Below are 22,771 nucleotides of genomic sequence, written 5' to 3' on the forward strand. Positions count from 1 at the left end.
TTCCTACTGTCTAATTAACTCTTGGCTGATCTACAGAGGCTGCTAAGAAAGCACCTCAGGTATTGGCAAGTGGCTGGAAGCCAGGGTAAACATATGTTCCCCATCAGGTTTTCAAGTGAAAACCTTCCTTGAGGCAGAGCCCTTAACCAGAAACCTCTTCTGAAGCAATTTAAATATGATAGTCTGAGTTCTAAGCCAGGAAAACAAAAGCAATGTTGGAAATACAAAATAATACGCTCAATGGGAGAATGTTTCTCAGTTCTGCTAGTGGAAAGAAAGCTTTTGCATTCTTGGCAGCAGAGGAATTGAAGATAACACCACCCAGGATAAGAAATACATATCCAGCGGATGATGCTATTAAGCTGAAAGTGTAAGGACAGCAAAGCTGAAGCTAGAACAGAACTAAGCGTGTGCAGAGCTCTGCTGCCTTCAAACAAGGCTTTGACCCTCATTTGGCCAAAATTTCCCAGCTGGGTTATGCCTGGCAGCCTGGAGCCGAGCAATTGGAAATATTCAATTCCCAAGCTGCCAAGATGCTCTTATGTACAGGTGTAGACAGGGCAAACCTGGCTTTTTGGCAGGTGGTGATTTTTCAAATAATGACTAATCTGTCATGTGTGATAACGTGGCCCCTGTCTCCCTTGGGTGCTCGGCGGGGAGTATCGCTCCCCGACGCAGCACTCTGAAAGTACAGTTACGATGCAGTTTCTGATGAGCCCTGCTTTTCCGTAGGACTTTCTTTTTCACAATAGATTAGGACGTAACAAAAAGAGGGAACCAGCTGTTCCCCACGCTACAAAGAGGAAAAGGGACCGAAAAAGAAAATTGGCTCAGCCTTTACATTTTTGCCTTTTGAAATTCCAGTCTCTACAAGACCCTGGGGGAAAGTCTGAATCAGAGTTTGCTCTGGTGAGGGACCTCTAACCATGCATAAAATAACGATTGTTCACACGTTAAGACGTGACAAACCAGGTTTGTTATCCATCAGCCTCATCTGGCTGTGTTAGCTGGTTGCTCTTAAGTGTACTCTTTGGTTAGTGCTTTTGGAAGGGGACCGGGATCAGAAGTTGTCACATTAGTTAACTCGCATTTTTATTATCATAAATAAACATTGGAAACAAGAAGCTAAGTCAGTTCTACTGGCAAAGACACACATCAGCACTGAAGCACAAGACAATACACAATCACTTATATAAAATTCCTTACAATAGCAAAATGCTATACTGGTGTCTAATACCCAGATCTGGGCAAAAATTCTTGACATTTTCTGATTCTTCTAAAGAATGAAATTTCACCTCATTTCTCTTCTGAAATGATGGGCCACTCAGGAGATTAATGAAACAAAGCACAGTGCGGTCAGTTATATCATACAGAGGTGAAAAAGGCCATGCCTTCAAAATATCCGTGTTGAAAATGGCAAGTGAATACCTTAATCCATTCCACTTGGTCTGTGCTGCAGTTCAGTACAGCCTGGCAGCGTCCCTTCGTACCAGGGGTCTGCCCATCCTAATATCCACTGAGCTGTTATGGCCAAAATCATCTCAGCAGCATCCTTTGGGTTATTCTTTGCCAAGGAACACACAACCTTCAGCTTTACACCTCTGGACCCTGATCCTGCCAACATACATGTGCTGGAGATGGTCCCTGTAAGTGCTCCTCGATTTGGAGGGATTGCTCCTACAACGATGTAGTTGAGGGTAAACAGGGGGAAAAACATTTTCTCGCTCCACTTTTAATTTGAGCAACGTAGGTTTTACTCCTCCCATACAGCAAATAGGAAAACTGAGCTCGCTTTTACAATGATACCCCTTGAGCCGCACGCTCAGGACTCAGCACAGCACAAGCGTATGTTGGTAAGATTGGAGGTCCTTATGGCTTGATTTAAATTTACTTCTGTACGTATACGGAAAGAAAGTTAATGCTTATTTACCAATACTTAGTTTTTAAGGGGAAAGGAAGCGGTAGGTAAGTGAACCTTTTTGTGAATTTGAGTTATATTTAGTGTTAGTTTTTTGGGAATCAAAGAGATTAGGGAAGAAGAGAATTCCTAAGAACTAAAATATTTTGATCAGACTTCATATTAAAAAAAAAAAAATCTGCTGCATTTGCTTTCAATGGTTTTGTTCTGAAAAGTGCTTAATTTTTAATTTTTTTTTTTCTTTCTGAAGAAATGCAAGGGTCAAAACCTGAAATCATAGACTTTTTAACTCATTTAGTATAAGCTGCCTATTTCACCCTTTTCTCCAACTTGGATTTTTTCTTATAACTGTTTTAGTTTCACATCCATCCAAAACAAAACACATTTTCAGTTTGACCACAGACTGAAAGGTCACTTGTTCGTATGACCAGATTTCATCATCTTCTTATTCAATTAAAAATGCTGATGCGTATGCATTTTCACATCTCCAGAAATGATCTATGTTAAAGAAAGTTTTATAATTCAATAAACACAAATTTCTGAGAACACTTCTGTCCTTATTTAGCTTTGGAAAAATCTGAGAAATCCACAGCTTGGGTTCAGTCTGTTTGAGATGTTTCTCTTCAAGCCTGACCTCTGTCTCAGTTCAGTGGCTTTACTCTGACTTCTGTGGAGGAATATCTGACACACAACAGGGGCAGAATCAGCCCCTGCAGACTTATTATATTTGCTGGTCACTGTTACAGAAACATTAATACCATTGAGAGGGGGAAAAAAAAAAGAGAAAGAGAGAATTTCCACTAGGGTAGATGTGTGGATTAATATGCCTGCACCACTTTAAAACAAGTAATGCCAGATATATTACTTTATGTCATACAAAATGTGCTAAATGTGCTAAAAGCTGGTGTGTCTAACGAGGTGCCAAAGCTTGCTCTAACTAGACTAAAATAAATATTTTTGTGCTGTGGATAATGGATCAAGAGAGTCACACCTGCGATGGAGCTGCGGCAGGCATTCTTTTTTTTCCTTGTGAACTTTATTGTTAGTGTACAGTGGACACAAATTATGTGCCTTGTGGTAGAAAAGGCTCATTATTGCTAATGGGCTTCCCAGAATTTCTACGGAATATATATAAAAATACATGTATGTCTATGTATATATGTGGATATATACCATAGAAGGCTCTTTCATTGTATGCCAAATACTACGTTCACCACTCCTCTTCCCCAGACCTCATATTTACCATCATTCAGAGCACCAGGCACTAAGTGATGATGACTTGAGATACAGTTTTTACGGAAATCTGCTGCACAAGACTATCGGGATTGAGTTATGGCCTCAGAAGAATGCTACATCACCTTGTTTGTAGAAATAAAGAGCTTTCTGAATTTCTGTAACTGTCTCTGAACAGCTAGAATTTGCATTCCAATTTTCTCCAAGGATAAACCAAATTCATCCGGTATAACACTTGACAGAAGCTTTCCTACCTAGTTGCTGAGAATCACCTGTCCTGGACAGGTCGGTTTTAAGTCTTCCCTTTGTGAGAGTTACCATGTTGTTTTGTGTGCTAGTCACCTAAAGTGCTCTATGTGGTGGTCTGCAAGAGCTGCTAGCTTCATGTTCTCGTGAGTTCAGATCCTATTTTGAGCACACAACTAAGGGATCAGAAGCTCAGGACTCAAAGTGAGGTGTTGAGGGAACACTTTAGAAAAGCTGAGATATGGAAAGTCTTAGGGTTTCCCGGAGAATAACCTTGTCTTGAACTGCCAAGAGAGTGAGATTTCACCAGATTTTACTGTGGTCTGGGGGTTTCTCAGCAGTAAGAACCGCCCTTCCAAGGACCTGGATGACCAGACACCCTTTCTGAGAAGTAATGAGGCCAGGTCATGTTTGCTAGGTACTGATACGTGGGGAATAACTGCTCCTCTCTCAGCCAGTTTCAGCTTGAAAGAAAAGGCTGAGCAGGTAGAGGAAACATAGGAGTGAGGACTTAAAGATGGAAGTGAATCTAGCTAACGAAGACACAAGAGGATGTTTTGGCCAAGGGTGTGCTGGCAGGATCATTACCTTTACTTTCTGCCATCCTAACCTATTTTCTGATGTCAGCTTTCTCTGTGCACCGGTGTGACTGTAAGAGAGAAATTCCACGTAGAAAATCAGATTTGGACAAAGAGGTGTCCTGATACCTAATGGACGGGGCCAAGAAGGCAGGAAGGTGCCCATGGGAGAAGGGGCTGTGAAGAGGCCAGCTGAGATCTGGATGTGGGGAAAACAAAGCACAAGTCAAAGACAGGATGGGAAGCCAAACCCTAATGAGGTTTTGATGCAGGGACACTGTCGAAGTCTCCTGGAAGGGTGGTGTTGTATAGCAGGCCAACACCTGATGACTAGACTCAAGGAGAATCTGGACGCAAGAAAGAAACCCGCTGAGGATAGAAGGGGAGGGCAAGATGGAAATCTCCTTGCTTTTGTGGTGTGTTTAGCACCGTCTAAAATAGTGAAGGTCTGAGACCTCCTATGGGACTCAGGCACTGCAGAATGGAAGGATGGCCAAAAAGTCTTCTTTTCTGAGATGATTTACTATATAAAAGACCTGCTAGGTTTAAGAGGTGTAGTCATGCTGCCAGCATGAAAAGTGCTTACATCAAGCCATGAAGAGGCAGAGAACCTGCTGTAGCCTGGATTTCCCACCTCCTACTCTGCTGCTCTCCTCCCTTCACCCCCAGTCTGCCTTGGCCTTTCTCTATGCTCTACACTTCAGCTGTGTTACTAACTTTTCCTCGTCAGCTCAAACAGATCTTTATACAGTAATAAATTGTCTCCTGCTTGGAAGGGGCTTGCTGTGGACAAAGCAGCCTGGTCTCACTGCTGGTTGGGCTGCAATATCACACACGGTCTTTTGTAGCCGGTCTGTCTCCATCAGAGAACTCCTCTGCCCATTTGAGATACAACCCCCCATCCCCAGTGCTATGTATTCCCCAGCCTCAGTACCTCCCTGACGCTGACAGTGTGCTTTTGGGCCCCTCCGTGGTTTTAAGTGGAAACATGAACTAGGCATTTGAGCTTTGCTGTCACTTCTGGCCAAGAAGTGGAAACTGGAGGAAGTCCCATGAGGTGAGGTAGGAAAGAGAAAGAGTTGCAGAGAGTGAAGCCTGGCCATTGCAGAATGGCTGGGTGGTAGTTGTGAGACCTGGCAGTTGAGAGTGTAAAGTCCGAATCTACGAGAACATGACTTGAGCCATTGTCAGTGATGTATTTATTGCAGGAGAAGAAGGAAAGCTGGGGAATTTCCCTGAGAAACAATAAGGCCTATGAAAATAAATAAGTGCAAGGTGGGAAGCTAAACATTCCTGAGCTCTGCACCTGGCCATGATCGTGTTTTTTGATCTTTTGACCTTGTGTAGGGACTACCGGTTGTGAGCATTCACCCAGGGAAAGGCTGGGGAGTCCCTTGTGGTTAGGGGACCGCTGCAGCATTGGCAATGGTTGCAAGGGGGAGCACCAAGACAGTGATTTCTGTATCTGCACTTGCTTTGCATTAAACACAATGGAAAGCAAAATATTGCAGAGATTTTCTCTCAAAATGTCAGTGGTTGATTTAAAAAGTGTGGAAAATTTTGCTACGTGTCTGTCTCTGCCTCGTCTATTCTGTTTTTTCCTAATGTTAGGACCTGGCGGGGAGATTCCACTTTCATGCTGAAATAGAAAGTGTTTGTGTGTGTTCCCTAGAAATTTTACATAAAGTTTTGAGGCTGTATATTGACTTAAAGAACTGTAAACAATTTCTTAGGGAAAAAAAATTTCAAGTAGAATCTGCAAAACACAAGATATAATTTTAATCTACTTTACAGGGAAGTTGGGAGGGATTAATTTAGCAGTTAATTATTAATCTGAGCTTTATATTAGTGCAAAGTGCTGAGCAAATCTATTTGTAAGGAAATAATGAAAAGTAATTACCTTTTAGAACCGAGAATCTGAAGAAGGGTCATGCAAAACTATACTGGAAGTGCTGGAGAAAGTTCAAAACACTTTTTTGAGTTGAGCAGTTGTTCATCAGAGGTGGAATTAGTGATGTAACCTAGCTGCAATATCCATGATCAATATTCCTATCCACGGGTATAAACTGTTCCTCCCTAGCTTACATAGTTTTGAAGAGTTCTCGGTTTTTACTTTCAAAAATATATTTTTTCCTCCAATCTGACTTTCATTTTTCTGTTTTTTTTCGAGTTTCTTTTTGGGTGTTTTTTTTTTGGTTTGTGTCAATTCAGCCTGTGGCTTCAGCTTTCCCTACCCCTTAATTTAAGGCTGCAGGGAGCTGCAGGGGAGTGACAGCACAGAAGAAGGATGACAGCACAGAGATCGCACCCCAACGCGCGCCCACAAAGCCAAGGTCCCACCAGGGCCCTGAAGGGAAGCCCCCACCAGCTGCTGCCAGGGACCTACAGTAAAAAGGCACCAAAGAAAGTTTTGTGCTCCTTGGTGTAATCAACCAGCTTGATGTCACTAACGTTGACCATTAGCTTGTCCCCTACTTCTAAGGAGACCACGGCGCCCAGATAAATGGGCTGGAACCAGCTGTTTTCCGTTTCACTGAGGGTCTTGGTGCCGGTCAGCAGCTGGGTGGGCTCGGGGTAACTGTCAGTGACTTTGGTGATGATCTCAGTGACAGAGTTTGTTTTACCGGACCATTCAATGGTCCCTCGGAAAGTGACCTGAGCATAGACATAGTAGTCCCCAGACACAGGTATCACCAGTGCGTTGCTGGAATAACTCAAGTTGTTCTTGGTAAAGGCCAAGCCTCGCTTGTCTTCCCACTGCAGGATGGGCAGATGGTTTCCCGTGGTCTTGGCGTTGTCTTGTTTCTTCACTGCAGGAGGAAGAGAGAGGGAGAAGAGGTGGGTTAGTTTGCTACAGCCAGGCACATAATGCTGATTGCAATGTGAGACCTCAACTCCAAAGAGCAAGCGATTTAAATAGGGTAACCAAAATGCTAGGACAGAAATGCGCTTATTTTACAGCTTGCAAACTGGGGACAATTGACTGCAGGCCAACTGTCCAGTGGTATTTTTGGAGGGTGTCTATAGGGTGTCCAGATCTGAGCAATCAGGAGTGAAAGCCAAAGATGCTTTTGGAAGATCTTGTCCAGTGCAGGCGACCTGTGGGTACGCTGCGGCTGGATGTCCTGGTTGTGAGCCAGATCCTGAATGGTGAGACTGTGCTTCCTAAAGGCTGAGTCTCACGGCACCGTGGAGCTTTACCCTGCAGGTCCGGGGTGCTCTCTTATCTGTTTACAGAGTAAAAACCTTGTCCTTAAGCGACACCAGTGCTGGGGCAGTTGTACACACGGGTACCGTGCCCATAGCTAATGGTTCGGGGCAGTAATAAGAAATAGTAAAGCATCATTTTCTTCATTAGAGACGGATTGCAGTTATGGTCCTTAGACACTACTGTCCTTGCAAAAGTATCACAAGGATCAGCACAATCTATCGCCAGGCACCGAGACGCTTGAACTTCTCTTCCTGCCCGCTTGCTTCTGAAGGATGTTAGGGTTTGTTAGCCCTTGTGTCAAGCTTTTCTCCCTCAGTGTTCGTAATGAAATCTTTTGCTGTTGAATTGCCTTTGGTTTACCAGTGTTATTTGATTTTACCAAAAACTCAGAAGGCCCCACTGTGCTTCCAGAGGCCCGATTCCAAAGCAACACGTTGTATTCAAAACCATTTTTTATCTCAATTTTGTTTTCAAAATGCTTTGCTGGAACGAAACACTAAACTTGGTGTTAGCCTCAGCTTTCCACCAGACTTTTCTCCCAGTCTTGTAATTAGCTGGTTACAAGCAGAGCTCTAATCCAGACCTCAGCGTTAGTCTGAGCCAAGCCGAGGATGCTCCCCAGGCTGCAGGGGTCTCAGGGGAAGAATCAGGGAATGCTGCCCTATTCCCTTCGCCTCTCCCCCACCATTGTGATTTCTCTCACAGGACAGCCAGGAGAACAAGCCCTAGTAGTCAGAGATTTTCCTGCAGGGAAGTGAAAGAGTTTTCTCCGCTCTTTCCTGACTGCCACGTAAAATTGTTGTGGTAAAACAGCAGCTGAGGCAACGAAACGGAAAAGGATAAAAACCATTAAGGTTCTGCCAAGTACTAAAGCAAACCCAGAATGTTAATGTTAAAACGCTGAGAGAGACTGAGGCAACTGATTTCCAGGAAATAAGGCTATTTTCATGAGCTAGAGTTAATGTTTAAAGTTGATTTCGATGCAGTATTTGGGGAAAGGGTGTGTGTGCACAGGCAGGAAGGCAAACTGAATGAACGCAAGGGAAAGCTTTGAAATTCTCTTGGCAATAACCATTAGGTTTATCCTGGCTGAAATGAGGTTCAGAAAAACTTGTGTGCTCAGTTCCCAGTGGAATCCATCTCCCTCTCTTTTCTAGCAATAAATAATCCGTAAGGAGGCAAGAAGGTGCTAGGAGTGCGATTTCTTGCATATTCTCCGAGTAGCACAACAAAATAATGGCCTTTTTTTCAGGCTGCCTGTCAGAGCTGCTGAAGTATCAAAATCTTTCTGATCTTTCCCCAGGAGGCAAAGTGCATGAGGAGAGTATTTCTGTGTGGGAGAACGATAGACAGGGATTGCAATAGCAAGCCAAGCCAAATTACAGAAGTATTACAGGGACGGTGAGGCTCAGAGCCAAGGGAGCTTTGCCTGATACGGAGAGAGGGCAAAAAAATAAAGTGAAAGTACTCATGGTCTGCCTTCATCCTCATCTACCTCTTGGGTGTCTAGGGACTGATCTGAGTCCTGGCACAAAACTAAAGTGGCATTTGGGTCACTCTGAGGTTTACAAGAGCTTGGAGTAATACCTCTCGGAGATCAGTTGGCAGCAGATGAAATCTTGTTTGAGATGGGAAGGATCAGAAAAGATCAGAATATTTCCAGAAAATGTTCTGGGCTCTTTTCCATCTTGGGAATTTTGGGAGAAAATTAAAGAGAAGCTGCATGTGAAATATTCTTTTCTGTGTACAATGACGCATTTAAAATGTCAATGACACTCCATTCTTCAATGTTTTATATAACTAACAGGCATCTCAAATGAAGTACATGATTTCATAACTTCTAGAATTAGGCAACCGTAAATTTTACAGCTATAACCTCCCTTTTAGGATAAAGTTCTCCCTATCGATGCTCTCTATTTTCAAGTTAATTAATTTTCCCCATGCTTTCAGTACCGGTCAAGAGGAAAAATGCATGTTCAAGTGCCGTTGAATACAATACAGCTCCTTTTCTAGCAGCAGTTGCAGTTTGTACGTGTCATTTATTTATTTCATAAATATATGGAGCTACACTTCCTGGAAATATACCTATTATGCTAACTCTTGACGTAAATAAAATCTGCTTTTAATAAGGGATCATTGCAACAGTTCCTTCAACTTTCCCGTCCACTACAAATTTTTGGCATCCCTTGCATGTGAAATTACTTCTCCTTTCCTCAAATCCCTTTTGCTTTAGTCCCTTGCTGGAGAATCCCTGTTGCTTGGCAGCTTGGAGTACATTTTATGGCATATTGCTGAACTTGTGGGATCTCTACAACTCTTATCCCTCGCCGGTGTGGGAGCCTGATACTGAACACTGCACTCTGAGGCCAGACTCCTGGAATCAGCCAGAGATTAGAGTTTGAGTCTCTTGTTGTAGTAAAAGCTCTTGTACAACATCTACTGCAAAGTCCCGTGGCTGCAGGCTCTCTATTGCTCAAGATTGTGCCCTGGGAGTTTAATAACTGCCCTTAAAAACTAATTATTTCCAACAATTAAGTGGAATCTGAAAGTGATGTTCTACCCAGATTTAGTGGAGCACTCGGATGCCGTTGCAGCACAATAAGTGCTGCAAGTCCTCGATGGGGTTTCTGCAACATAGTTCATCCAGCCATGCCACAGGAATAGGCATTCATCTGCATCTTGACCAGAAGTGCAGCCAAATAAGTCAGAGAGGGGATGATGGCATGGCCCCATCCCTGGAGGGGTTCAAGGCCAGGTTGGACGGGGCTTTGAGCAACCTGGGCTGGTGGGAGGTGTCCCTGCCCAGGGCAGGGGGTGGCACTGGGTGATCTCTAAGGTCCCTTCCAACCCAAACCATTCTATGGTACAGTCAGCACCAAATCTAAATTAGTGCACAGGAGAGAATGGGGACGGAGAAAAGTCCTATCTAGGTATTCCCATGGATTGTGCCATTCTTCTCTAGCTATAGCCACCCTGGGAGAGGAGATCTTGATGCCAGTTTGGATAAGTTCAAAACGCTCGGTGTGTGTTAATAAGGGCCAAGAGCAGGTGGGAAATTCATCATAAAGAAACAGCGACCAAAACATTGAGTCATTCTGATACTGCTAATTCAGTAGTGCATTCCCATGAAAAGTGGCTAGTTCTCATCCCTCTCATTCCTCTGCTTTCACCTTCAGAATATATATGCCTAAAACTAGAAAAAGAGATAGAATAGAGATCGGGAAGAGATTTCCTACAAGTGAGAGTTTGTAGTCTACCACCTTCACTTTGAAAAAGGTGCCTGAGGTGGGGGAATGTAACAAAGATCTGAAGATTGATTATTCCTTTTTCACTTTCTATGCACAAGTCATGGTTTCTGAGAAGACCAGGGTGGCACCCAAGAAATTATTATGCAGTAAGTTTAAAAGAAGAGGAAATCTTTTCGGACTGTGATGCACCATTAAGCTTGGGAACTCACTGCCCCAGGGTGCAGCATCAAAAATATGGTTGGGCTAAAAAAGATCAAAGATAAAGTCATGGAAATTAGGTTCCCCGATGGCTATGTAGCGCAGCAGCACGGGTGTAGCCTTTTTGCACAGAATGAGATAAAAGCCCCTTAGTTTTTTTCCTTTTCATGCTCCTTGCTGTGGCCAGCAGTGACTGGCCCGAAAAGGCAGGTTGAAGAGGACGGGCACCACCCTGGGGAGACTGCTCAGGAATGATGGTGAAGGAATTTTTGCAAATGGGGGACCTGAGGAAATTTGAAGAAAACTGCTGGGTGCTTCCCTGCGGCAAATGGACTTTTGTGCAGCCCAGGGAATTTCCCTTCAGCAGAGCTGGGCTGCGGCTGCTCTTCTGAGTCAGCTGCACCGGGAGCCCAGGGGTCTCTCTGCCATGGGGGGACTCAGGGGAAACAGAGCAGCTTACGCTAGCAGACACGATCCTTTTGCTCTTGCAAACTTGCACTTAAGCAAAGATGCGATTTTAAACAAGGACACGTCAGTTTTGGAGCTCTAGCAACCTGCGTGCCCACGGGGATGGGACCAAGGAAGTGCGTTAGGAAGGAGCTTGGGGATTAGGGAAAGTAAATTATGCTGGGAAAGAAACGAGCCCTGAAATACTGATTGGTTTAATGCTGTAGGTGAATTTGTGTGAAGCATCATGCCGCTTCTGGCATGCTTCAAGTTACTAAAGTGCTCCCATGGGACAACACACAGGGTGTTGGGGAAACCTCTGCAGTGAGCTGTAATTTTTAATTGCCTGAGGTCAGAGCAGCTGGGGAGCCGTTCAGCACTCAGCTCCGGCCACATGGGAACCAGCCATGAACCTTTTCCTCTTCTCCGGTAATACCTAAATATTCCAGGTGGGTGGAGTTGACGAGGATGGGGAAAGGCTGTGGTTTAACGGCAGCTGCACCTTCAAGGCTGAGGTGGCCTTGCAAATGCTGGTGGCCCCTCAGAAATATATGGCAGCCCACCCTGCTATAGCACCTTCCTAACACAAGATAAGGGCTTGGAGGGGTTCAGCTGGACATAACTCTTCCCTTGCTTTCTCTGATGCGAGTCAGAGATGATCTCACTAAAAACAGGGGTCTATTTGATGGTAATACGGTAGCCCGAGACGGACCTTGCAGAAAAATAAGGGCCCTAAAATTGGTCATGTTTGACCTGATTTTGCTCCAAAACTGGTAGTTTTTCCCAATTCACTGCTCCCTGAGGGCTCACTTGGGCTCTTTCCACTGCCTTTTCTAGGGAATTCCTCAGATCACTAAGATACCCGACACCTATTTAAGTTCAGTTACAAGAGCTGCTCATTCAATGAAATAAACGGCTTGGAAAAACTGGCAGGAAGAAACGTTTCCGTCAACTACCTCCTTTGTGGGCCCGTTTCTACACACACAGGCTGCAGTAAATCTGTGGTGGTCAACAAGGCAAAGCTGATGATTATTTTCCCCATGTTTCCTGCAACACCTGATCCTCTTAGACCCATATAAACCAAGATTATTGAACTGCTACGGCTGCCGTAATACCCGTGGGAAAGGCTTCATTGGTGAACGAGCATTACCTGTCAGGTGTGCTCTTGGCTTTTCTGCACTGGAAAGTGTATCTGTAGCTGAGGGGAAAAAAGAAAAAAAAAAAGGGTGTAAGGTCATTTGCTGCTATTCAGGTCAACAAGATGTGAGCGGTGATCGATTGTCCAAACCACGACATCGATGCCGAGGAGGAAATGTGCGCAGCCCCTTCCCATTTCTGCATACGTTTGGGTCAGGAGTCATTTGCCGTGATTGTTTAGGGGCACTGTCGAGGTAACAAAATCCCTTTGCAAATAGCTTCAGGCCTGCTGCGGCATCGACAGTGCACATCTGCGGCAGCGTCTTAAATTGCCGGAGGGTGAATGGAGGGGAGATGTGGTGAGCACGGTCACCTGAATCCATGTTTTTGCACGTTTGGGGAGTTATCCTGATCTTGGAGAACTGCTAGGGAGGTCTGTGCCCGCACTAGAAGGAGTGAGCTTGCACAGCCCCGGGGTTAGAAACGCTCGCACCTTTGCTCCGGACCCAGTTATCTCCCTGCATCTTATCGCCCAGGTTCGCCTCCGTCTGCCCCGGCTTGTTGGGCTGGGGAAGGATTTGGGTGGTGAGGGCAGGCGGGTGGGAGTCTGCCAGCAGGCTGCTGCGGCAACGATTGCAAAACCTGGGTAAACAAAGGTGCTCGGGACGGGGGAAAGGACTGGCAAACTTACCGGCGCTTACTGCCCGCTGCTTCAGAAAGCGAGAGCCCCTCTCTTCTGTGACCTGCGGGAGAGATTTGCAAGCGGTTAGCTGAGGGCTGCGGGGTGTGCCGTACCTCCACACAGGGCCTGCTGTGCGTTATCCCAGAAAATGGAATATGCTACAGTAATATTATCGAGATCAGCTAGAGCTTTTATGTGAAAGGACAAGCCCTGACAGGGCTTTGCTTCACCGCAAGAGTTTTCTGCTGTTTGTTTGAAACCGCCTGCATCTCTGAAAGGCTGCCAGGGACAGGGCCTGGGCTCCTGCGGTGGTTGCGTTAAACTCCAGTCTTGTTGAGGGGCTGGACAAGCCCTTGGCACAACTGGGAGAGGACTGGCAGAGTGGCCAGTGTGAATGAGCCCTCACTAGCCCTCCTTTGGGACAGTGCCTCCCTCCAGCACTGCTGGAGCACCTCTGCTGCTTGGAGACTCTCCTGTCCCTCAACTTGTGCAGAGCAAACAGAGAAATGTGGGTGATTCTTCCCCGTCTCAAGACTCGGCAGGTCTGAGTCTTTGCAGGCACAGAAGTTCATCCGTAAAGCCAGCGAAGAGACTAACCGAGGGGTATCAGCTACACCCGCTTTTCTCTCTGCGTCTGTGTTATTTCGCGCTGTGAGTCTGCTGCTTAGGTCTGTCCGGAGTGTTGGGCAGCCTCCTTGGAAGAGGGAAAGGAGCTGAGCAGGTCTAGAGCTGGCAGAGGGTGAGCTCTGCGGCTCGCTGACTCTCCGCCAAGGGCAGGCAGGGCCGTTCTTGCCTCTTACGTTTTGCTCTAGAGCCATCAGCAGCACGCTCGTAACACAGCCCTGTGCCAGCGTGCATTCGCATGGCAGCAGGGCATGGCCCAGGGCCCTGCCAAGTGGTTCTGACTTTTCGGTCGAGCGGTTCAAAGGGAAGCTGCTGCCTGCCACGACCAGGGCTGGCCCTTCTGAATCACACCTGGGCATGGCCGGTGCCTTCTTGCCAAGTGCCAATCCTTTTACGGCAGCCTGGAAAGCAGCAGGGCTCCTGACCGGAGGGTGCTGGCTCTGGATCCGGCTTCCCTGGGGCGTGAGGAGCATCCCTTACACCCTCCCCAGGGCACGGTTCATTGTGGGTCGATGCCAACAGCGCGGTTGCAGAAAGCGGAGAGTCTGGGTTGTGCAGCCAGCGCAGAGTTGACTTGTCAGGGCTGTCGGGAGCCCCGATCGCGCAGCGTTTATCAGGAGCTGAGGTGGTATGGTGTGTTTTATGGACAGCTACAATAAATGCACTGAATAGAGTAAACTGCCACCGATCAGCTTGCAGCTAAGGTTTGGTGCACGTTGCTGACTAAACAGGTTGAAATAGTGTTAGCACACAGATGCTGAAGCTATCTCCTGCGGGCTGTCTCTCGCGCAACTTCAGATACTTCAGGAGAGGTAGAAAATAGATAATTTATATTGGCCAGAGGAAGGAAGAGTATTTGTGGGAGAAGAGTCAGGGTTTGGGGACTGCTAGCCACTCTAGTGAGCCCAAAGATATTTTAATGTTTTACTCGCAGTAAATATCCATGTGCTTCTGCAGAAAACCGTAATTTCTAAAATAGTTGCCCTAGTGTGATGCAAAACAAATGGAGAAGGAAAACTACAGGGAAAATGCTCATTTTTTCCCTCCCTTCCCCACCTGCACACACATACCGAGCCCAGCCACAGAAGTCTGCAGGAAACGTCATCTCAAAGAGACGGAGGGGGAAAGCTCGGTGTGTGGCTGACAGAGAAACAGTGTCGGCGCTGTCAATGAGATGGCTGGGCCTTTCATTATGACTAATGACTTTCTCCAAGATCCTGCCTGCTTGCTGCGGTGCCTAAACATGCCTGTACTTTTGATGTGACACAGAGTCATAGCCAGGTGACTTTGTCCTTCCCCTGGTGGGACGCACAAGATCGGCGTGGAGGATTTCCCTCAAACACTCCCCCTTGCTTTTGGCCAGATGTATGTGCCTATGAGTACATTTTACACCATTATTTATGTGACACTTCCTACATATTTATCAAGTGACACGTTTTCTAACAATGCTAAGTACTGCAATGAGCTACAAACCAATCACAAACCTACGTTTAATCATGTACCTTGGGTGGGACTGTTTACGTATTTAAAGCCTAACTTCTGCCGAAGTGCTTCATATAAACTCAGATGTTGCAACACAAACAGAGGTGATGGAAAAGTGGGAGGGATATCAAGAAGAATTCTGCTTCCTTATAAAAAATAACCCAAATAGTTTTGACTGAAAACTGGGAAGAAGCTTTTTATGCAACCTCAATTTCCTTGTTTCTAGATAAGGCCAGATGGAAACTCCAGGTGCAGGAGCTGCGTTCATAGATGCTCAAGGATAGTGTGGTGCAGTAGATAGAGCAGGGTGCTGAGAGGTGTGAAGTTATTCTGTTGCTTGGCAAAAGTAATTTTTTTTTCCATAATCATGCTCTTTGATAAGGATACAAATCTAAACTTCCTATAGAAAATACTTTAGCACTAGTCAATGCTACGTAATCACCAGGTATTAGTAATATTTGTCCCAAATAGGCACAGGTGTTGTACACTGATGGCGCAGATGAGGTGGTGAGGGAGAGCTACGCAGCATGAGACAATAGACAGATCATTTACACAATCAGTATTTTTCTCTCTTGCTTAGCTGTGATTCTGAAAAGTTCACAGCGTGGCTTCAATTTTCCCTGTGGTTACTGTGGAGAGACCGTAACCACCACTGAGTGATGTTGAAAATCCCACCCTACAGCTGACTTGCAGAAAAACGACATCCCGGACAACCAGCTTTAATTACCCTGAAGACTGTGGTATGCAAAACGCTTCTATATTGTTTTGATACCAAGAATGTCCAAAAGTCCCATTGCGTTTATATCCATATATTGCTAAAGCCGAACGGAAGGGCTGAACATCCCCCATTCACACGCTTTACCTCTCGCACCTCCAGGAGGGGCCGGGGGTATCCGATAGAGAACTGCATGGGAAAAGCAGCTGGGCACTGCAGGCAGAGAGATTAATAAGCAAAATACCCCAGGCACCTCCATCCACTTTTAGCACAAGACGCTATTTTACAGGTAGGGTCTCTGCAGGTCATACACGGTTGACAGACCTGCTATTTTGCTTGCTCCAGAGATGCTGCATGGCCTGGGCTGGGCGTTTCTGGTAGGGGCCTGTCCTGTGCCAGGTAAAACTGGCCTCAATGGGAGTATTTCGGCTGGGCTCCAGTGCCCAGTGTGAGCATGTACTCAGGGCATGTGCTCACTGGCTTCTCTGCCCACGAGGACCACGTGCATCAAGGAGTAAAGGCCAGTCAGGGGTTTTACAGCTGCCGGCTTTTGGAAGGGGAATTCCACACACCTAGGCATAGGTGGAATCTCACTGCTCCTCTCCAGGTGTTTCTGCATCGCTGCAGATCAGGAAGCCATTTCAGGTTCCCTTTCCCATTTGGGCAGGCTGGTAGGGCTTTGGCTCTGCGTGTTCTGGCAGCCCTTATCCGAGCTTTGTTGCTAGCTTTCTGGCTTCATCCTTTTGGATGGGACCCAGGTGGAGCTGCTAGGACTTTAACATCCCTCCTGTACTGCAGCAACTCCCTTCTCCATTGCAAGGCTGACATGGCACACAGGTTCATACACAATCCTTTGGGCACGTTTTGGAATTTCCCTTTATGCCGCTTGTGGTCCTGCCATGCCAGGGATGCCACAAAAATAAGCCCCAGTACCAACATCTCCAGGCCACGGGACTTGATGCTCTGCTGTATTGGGCTAGGTGAGTGGGTCGCTAAGGTAGCCAGCGATGCCCTCCTGGCTGCTGTGCCCTCCCCTTGGTAGATTTGCACACTCAGAGTGAAACTTGGCTTCCTTTTGGGGACGGATGCACAGCAGTCCTGGCCCCTCCTCTGCAAGGGCACCACTAGAGCCTTTTATAGAGTTCCACCTAATAACACAAGCCATGTGTTACTGCTAAAAGAACCCTATTTCCTCACCTTGCTCTGTCTTGAAGCGCAAAAGAAAGTAATTTCTATTTCCAAGAGAGAAGCAGTGTAGGGAGCCTGGAAGGTGTCAAGGGAAATCATCATTGGATTGGAATTGTTCATGCAAGACGCGTTATATCACGAGAGAGAGAACTGGTGGCTCACACGTGTTGCTGTAATGACAACACCCTGCTTTTTCCTGAAAGGGACATTTCCAGAGGAAAAGGTGGGTTTGTATCCCTTCAGAGGCAGAATGTGACACCACGTGCACCCACACGGGAGCAGAGATGAATAAACTGCGTCACCCCGCAGGCAAATCGGAGAGGCACACCCCTGTTGCACAAACCTTCCCCGGCTCCCTTTCTCCTCCTCCTTCCTCCAGGAAGGACGGGCTCAGGAATTTACTCCATCTGCTTCTCACCTGCCCAGCCGCCGCTCGAGAAGCTGGCAATCATCTGGCGTGTGTGGGCTGAGCTCTGGTCCCGGGGCAAGGAGAGGGCTCCTCCCGTGGGCCCACCGCCGCAAGGGTCAGCAAGCGAACACGCGTCTGGTGCAAACTTGGGTCTGTCCAGCTGCTCCCAGTAACGCCCAAGGCATCCGCACCCCAAAACCAGTGCCACAGAGAGCTCTGGCACACACATCTGGTCCCAACCTAGTCCTCCCGATGTGGGCTACCAGTTGGGCACATGAGAAAGGCACCCTTTAGCAATCCCGTCCTAACACTTCAAATGCAAAACGAAATGCAAAAAGACATTTTCTTGAGAGCCTTTATGCCCAGAAACGTTCCCAAGGACTGAAACAGCCTACAGCCATGCTGAGCCACAGGACCGAGCACCCGGGCTTGGCCCGTGACCTGGCTCTTCGGGGAATTAACAGAAAGCACCACCGGCAGGCAAATCCTCCCACCTGCGCTCTGCTGCTGGACAATGCTGGCGACACAGTCAGTCCCTGGCAGAGCGAATGAAAAATTCAGAAAACGCAGGACGCAGCTGAGTTGTAGCCGGGCGCTCCACCCACGGGGCTTGGCACCGAGGCAGCGGGTGGCCCGCCAGCCCCCGTGGCGTTTCTCTTCCTCATTGGGACTCGCAGAGGCTGTAACTCATCCGATCACCTCGTTACATCACTGTGGGAATACCACGCACTAACGATTTACTGCACATGCATGGAAATACACACTAGTGTCGCCCAGGCTGGAGCAAATCTAATGGCTTACGTCGTGCTTTTCCTCTTAAGAAGCCAAACCCAGTCACGAAAATACTTTGCTAACTCTGCCAACAGAGTCAAGAGCCAGGAATGCATTACTCTGACCAAACAGGCTAACGTTTTGTTATTATTTCACTCGTTTCAAGAACTGAACTGCTCTGCTCTGTACAACCTCGCAGGACGCAAACAAAGAGCAATGCAGCTGAGACTGTCCAAAGAGCCTCTTCCCTCCGTGTGTACCCGCTAAATAGCAGTAACAGGGTCAGTGCAGTAACATGCACTTTTGCATGGGCAAGAAATGGGTAGATTTAACAGCCTGAGGTACTGCGCTAGGCGGTATAAGCATATATACTTATATAAGTATTTATATATATATGAAGGTATAAGCAGGAAGCACAGAAGACGCTGCACCCAGGAGCTGGCATCTCTTGGGTGCGAGACGTCGGCTGTTCAGGCTTGAGGTCAAACGAGGGCTGACAGGTCTCTGTGCTGCCAGGAGCGTGCATGCACGTGGGTAGAGCCCTCACGGTCCCTAAACATCCCGAGGCCGAATGCGCGCAAGGTTAGAAATCTGCCTTCGGGGCCACTTACTAACACTGCTTTCCTTTGCTGTTCCTAAGTGAGCATATAACAAGTTGGGGAATGTCAGACCTGGGGCTAAAGTTCAAACCTTAATTCTTCAGACCCGTACGCAGACGTGCTGCCCTTCTAGCATGGGGCAGTCCTGCTGAATTTGTGGTCTACCATAGAAATAGGCACTTGTCTGCAGTCTGGTGCAAGGAGGAGTGGGGTGGCATAGAAGAGCATTAGAAGCAGCCGCACCAGCAAGCTTGTAGTTCAAAGCAATTTTAGCCATCTGCCAGAGGAGAAGAGCCAAGCAGATCCCTGGATCTAGAGAAAGTTTTGATGAGGAGTAAAAAACGGGATGCGAAATTTAGGGTTGGACTCTTTAATCATCCCAAATCATCTCTCTGCAGGAGTTTGCATAAATAATACACAAGAGCTGTAGCTGTCTGCCCAGTGGTGGCTGATGGCACTGACCCACTGACATCAGCAGCTGAAATAGGACGCTGGGAGGGGAAGTCGCAGAGTTAACCCAAAAGAAGGGAGGAAAATGAGCCATAGCATCAAAATCTGGCTCAAATCAGTGGAGAGACACTGATTTCCATCAACTAGCAATTTTTCTTAAGCGTCTCCTGCAGTATGTCAATAAAAGTTTTAAAGTCGTACATTGTGCTGTGACCTTAGTGAAATTAAGAGAAGAGGAACAGAAACCGTTAGTTAAAAAGACCAAACGATAGTAAGATTTATCCCAGGCAGATTTGCTCTGCGTAAGGAAGAAGGAATGTATCAGCGAGTTTCTTGAGTTCCTTTAAATGCGAGAAAGTCATAAAGAAAATAAAAGAACCAAACAAACCCAACCCTGGAGACGCAAGTCGTGGCACTTTCCTCCTCGTAGGGTGGCAGGACAGAAATCTTAGTCAGTCTCTTACCTGGCCGGCGCAGGAGCTGGGGTCTCTGAGGTTTCCAACCAGCAGGTAGGCAGTGGGCAGCGCCAGGACCAGCACGGAGAGCAGGCACAGCAGCACCGCGCACCGTATCCTCCTCAAATCCTCCCTGAGGTGCATCCTGGAGGCTTGGTTGGTCCCAGGAGCCGCCTCCTCCAGGGTTATCTCAGCCACGCGGTCCATGCCGGCGCCTGACGTACGAGCTGCTGCTGTTCCTGGATGGGAACTGGGAACGGCAAAATCTCCTCTGGTGTCTGCCCTGCATGGAGACCCCCATTAAATAAGAGCTGCCCCGAGTGTGGGAAGGCACCGACACACACACACCCTCCCTCCCAAGGAATGCACCGCCTACAATAGAAACCTAGCTCAGGGAAAGAGAGCACCGCGGCTCCCCGCGCTCCCCGAGGTGCTTGCTGCATGTCTCCGTCTGGCTTTTTTTCCCCCCTCGCCGTGCAGAAGGAAGCTAGGAAAGTCCCAGTGGGTGGAACCAGGATAAACCCTGCTGCTGGGCTGGATAAGCTTGAGAGCTTTTTCCGCACGGCAAAGGGAACATGAAACCAATGGGAGTGAAAGTGAGAAGCAGGGGGAGAGCGAGAGCGAGCGGCAGAGGCGAGCGCGCGGTGTCCCGGAGCCCGGCAGTTTCAGCGCAGCCCCGGGAGAAAAGGGAAGAGTCGTTTAGGGAAGGCGAGGGTATCACAAGCCAGCCCAGGAAGGGGTCCGATTCTCTGAAATGTTGCTTCATACCTATGCTTTAGCAGAGTGCAGTGGGCTGCAGGTTGCACCATGTCCCTTTTGTACCAAAGAGTGCGGGGACAGGCCTAAAATAGGGTGTTCTGCTCCTGTGGAGGTTCATCTTCTCCAATCTCATTTTAATTGCGCTTTTACAGGAGCCTGTTATCACTGCTTGGAAAAGCTGTGACTCTATTGCACTTGGGAAACATTTATGTTATCTTACTTTATTGATAGTTGCTATGTGTGATTAAAAGGCCCCGCTGCCTATTGGCAAGCTCAGGAGTTGCTCAGCAACCGATTTGGGAGAAACGCGCTCCGATGGCAGCCAATGGCCGGCTGGAAAGGGGGTCCCTTCTCCCCTGGTCTGCTGCTGGGTCCCCGCCACGCAGCAACAGCCCACCCTCCCTCCGCCGGCCTGGGCAGGAGCGCTCAGCGGAGATGTTGCCATGTAGATTTACCCGGATTATCGAAATCGGAAATTTTTTCTCCCAGGAAAACATGGTTCTCATCAAAACTGAAACTTTCTTCGATTTATCCACGCACGCACGCTGATGTGCAGAAACTCCTCCTTTTTCCCCACATAGAGAAACAGGGTGGAAACTTACTTATTTTTTAGTGAATGAGCAACAAGGTTTGGTTTCCCCCACCTCCCTATGAAACACGTTTCAGATTATTACAAAATAATACCAAAGAAAGAAAAATACATTTTCGTGTCCCGGTCTGTCTGCTACTCCTTCCACAGACTCAGGAAGGGGAAATAATCAATAAAAATTCAGCCAGCTCTTATCACTTATTCTTCATTAACACTGTTAGAAATCTTCTTATTGCAATAGTCTGGTGCAGTTCTTGATACACTAGAAATCTAAAAGTCATGCTGCGAGCAGAAGGTGTCACTTAGGCAGTGAGAAGGAGTGAAGCTGTCAACTGCGGGGACAGGGAATTGGCCGGGGAAAGAGTAAGCGTGAAGCAGAAAACAAGAAATAGCAAAACCCAGCATGGTTTAGGGAGACGGGACGAGAGAGCTGGTAAAGCACCGAAGGACCTGTGCTCTTCTCTGAGCCAAGCCACATAACCCCTTTGTGACCTTAGGCTAGTAACTGGCTTTGTTTACCTCTCTCATTGTTTATTTGTTTTCATTTAGGCCGTAAAACCTTTAGGACAAGGACTATTCTCCTTTTTTACAGCACCAGAGCTGATATCAGGGCAGGCGCAGCTCCATTTATCATGAACATAAAAAAAACCCCAATGGGTGGGAAGGTGTTGCTAGGATCGGTAGAAACAAAACTCATATTTTTGTGGAAGTGCTGTATAGAGCTGTGATTTTTATTTTATCTTATCTTATTTTAATTCATTTCATTTCATTTCATTTCATTTCATTTCATTTCATTTCATTTCATTTCATTTTTTCCTGGGGTCCCAGTTGCTTATTCTAGGGCAGAGTACTAAAAAATTAATACTAATATTTTGTCCATGAGTGTCAAAGCTGATTTTTCTCTTCATTGCTATTGCCACAAAATGCTTAATATGTATTCAAGGCATGTGCCTTACAAGCAGACAAGGCAGATATCCCCAATCAGCAGCCAGCAACCCCCACGGAGTTTGTTGTTTTTAATTTTTTTTTTTTATTTTCCAAGGAATTCCAGTGGATCCTGTTCTGAGTTAAAACATCTCATAAGAGTTTTTATTGGCCTGAGAGTTATTGCCGTGGTGTGTGACCTGCAAACCTTTGGCTGGAAGAGGATGAGTAGCCGGAGCCTCGGAGAGCGAGCGCTGGGCTCTTGAGATGAGACGGGAACAGGTTCACGCTCTTCACCTGGCGTATGGAGCCAAGCTGAGAATTTGCTCTAAAAAATCCTAAGAAAAGAAGGAAAAATGTCTTTTTCCTCTCCAGAGCACGAGTCCATCTGGCACACAGCATGCCTTTTACGTGCCAGGAGGTGTCTTGCATCCCATCACCGATGGTCCCCTGCCTGCCAGGCACCCCAGGGTGCCCCAGCACCCCCCAGCTCCCTGGGGAGCTCGGTGACGGGCTTGGTGACAGTGGGCTGGGACCGAGCAAGGGGGCCTCAAGTTACACCGGGGGAGGCTGAGGTTGGAAATCAGGAAAAATTTTTACTCTGAAAGGGTTATCAAGCATTGGAACAGGCTGCCCAGGGAAGTGGTGGCGTCACCGTCCCTGGAGGTATTTAAAAGCCTGGCAGACGTGGTGCTGAGGGACATGGGTTAGTGGTGTTTTTTGTCAGTGGCAGGTTGATGGTTGGATTCGATGATCTGAAAGGTCCCTTCCAACCTAGGCAATTCTATGGTTCTATAATTCTGTGACTCCCTCATGACGGCTCAGCAGGGTGGCTTTAGAGCGGCCAGAGTAACCCCCAGCTCTGCAGACCTCCAGCACCACGCTGGGCTCCTGCTGCCCTGCGCAGG

At 47.2% G+C, this 22,771-nt stretch overlaps 1 protein-coding gene across 1 annotated transcript; it reads right to left on the reverse strand.

Moving 5' to 3' along the window:
* Nucleotides 1–4,961: 4,961 nt before the first annotated feature.
* TNFSF15 (TNF superfamily member 15) lies at nt 4,962–19,996 on the reverse strand. Its single transcript, XM_063353404.1, has 4 exons — nt 19,601–19,996; nt 12,908–12,959; nt 12,230–12,277; nt 4,962–6,785 (listed from the first exon to the last, which is right to left on the reverse strand). Exons 1-4 carry the CDS (start codon nt 19,796–19,798, stop codon nt 6,358–6,360), a joined length of 726 nt encoding a protein of 241 aa, XP_063209474.1. The 5' UTR covers nt 19,799–19,996; the 3' UTR covers nt 4,962–6,357.
* Between the last annotated feature and the right edge of the window lie 2,775 nt (nt 19,997–22,771).

The sequence above is a fragment of the Chroicocephalus ridibundus genome, chromosome 15 (genome assembly GCF_963924245.1).
Source record: "Chroicocephalus ridibundus chromosome 15, bChrRid1.1, whole genome shotgun sequence".
In the NCBI taxonomy this organism is placed as follows: domain Eukaryota; kingdom Metazoa; phylum Chordata; class Aves; order Charadriiformes; family Laridae; genus Chroicocephalus; species Chroicocephalus ridibundus.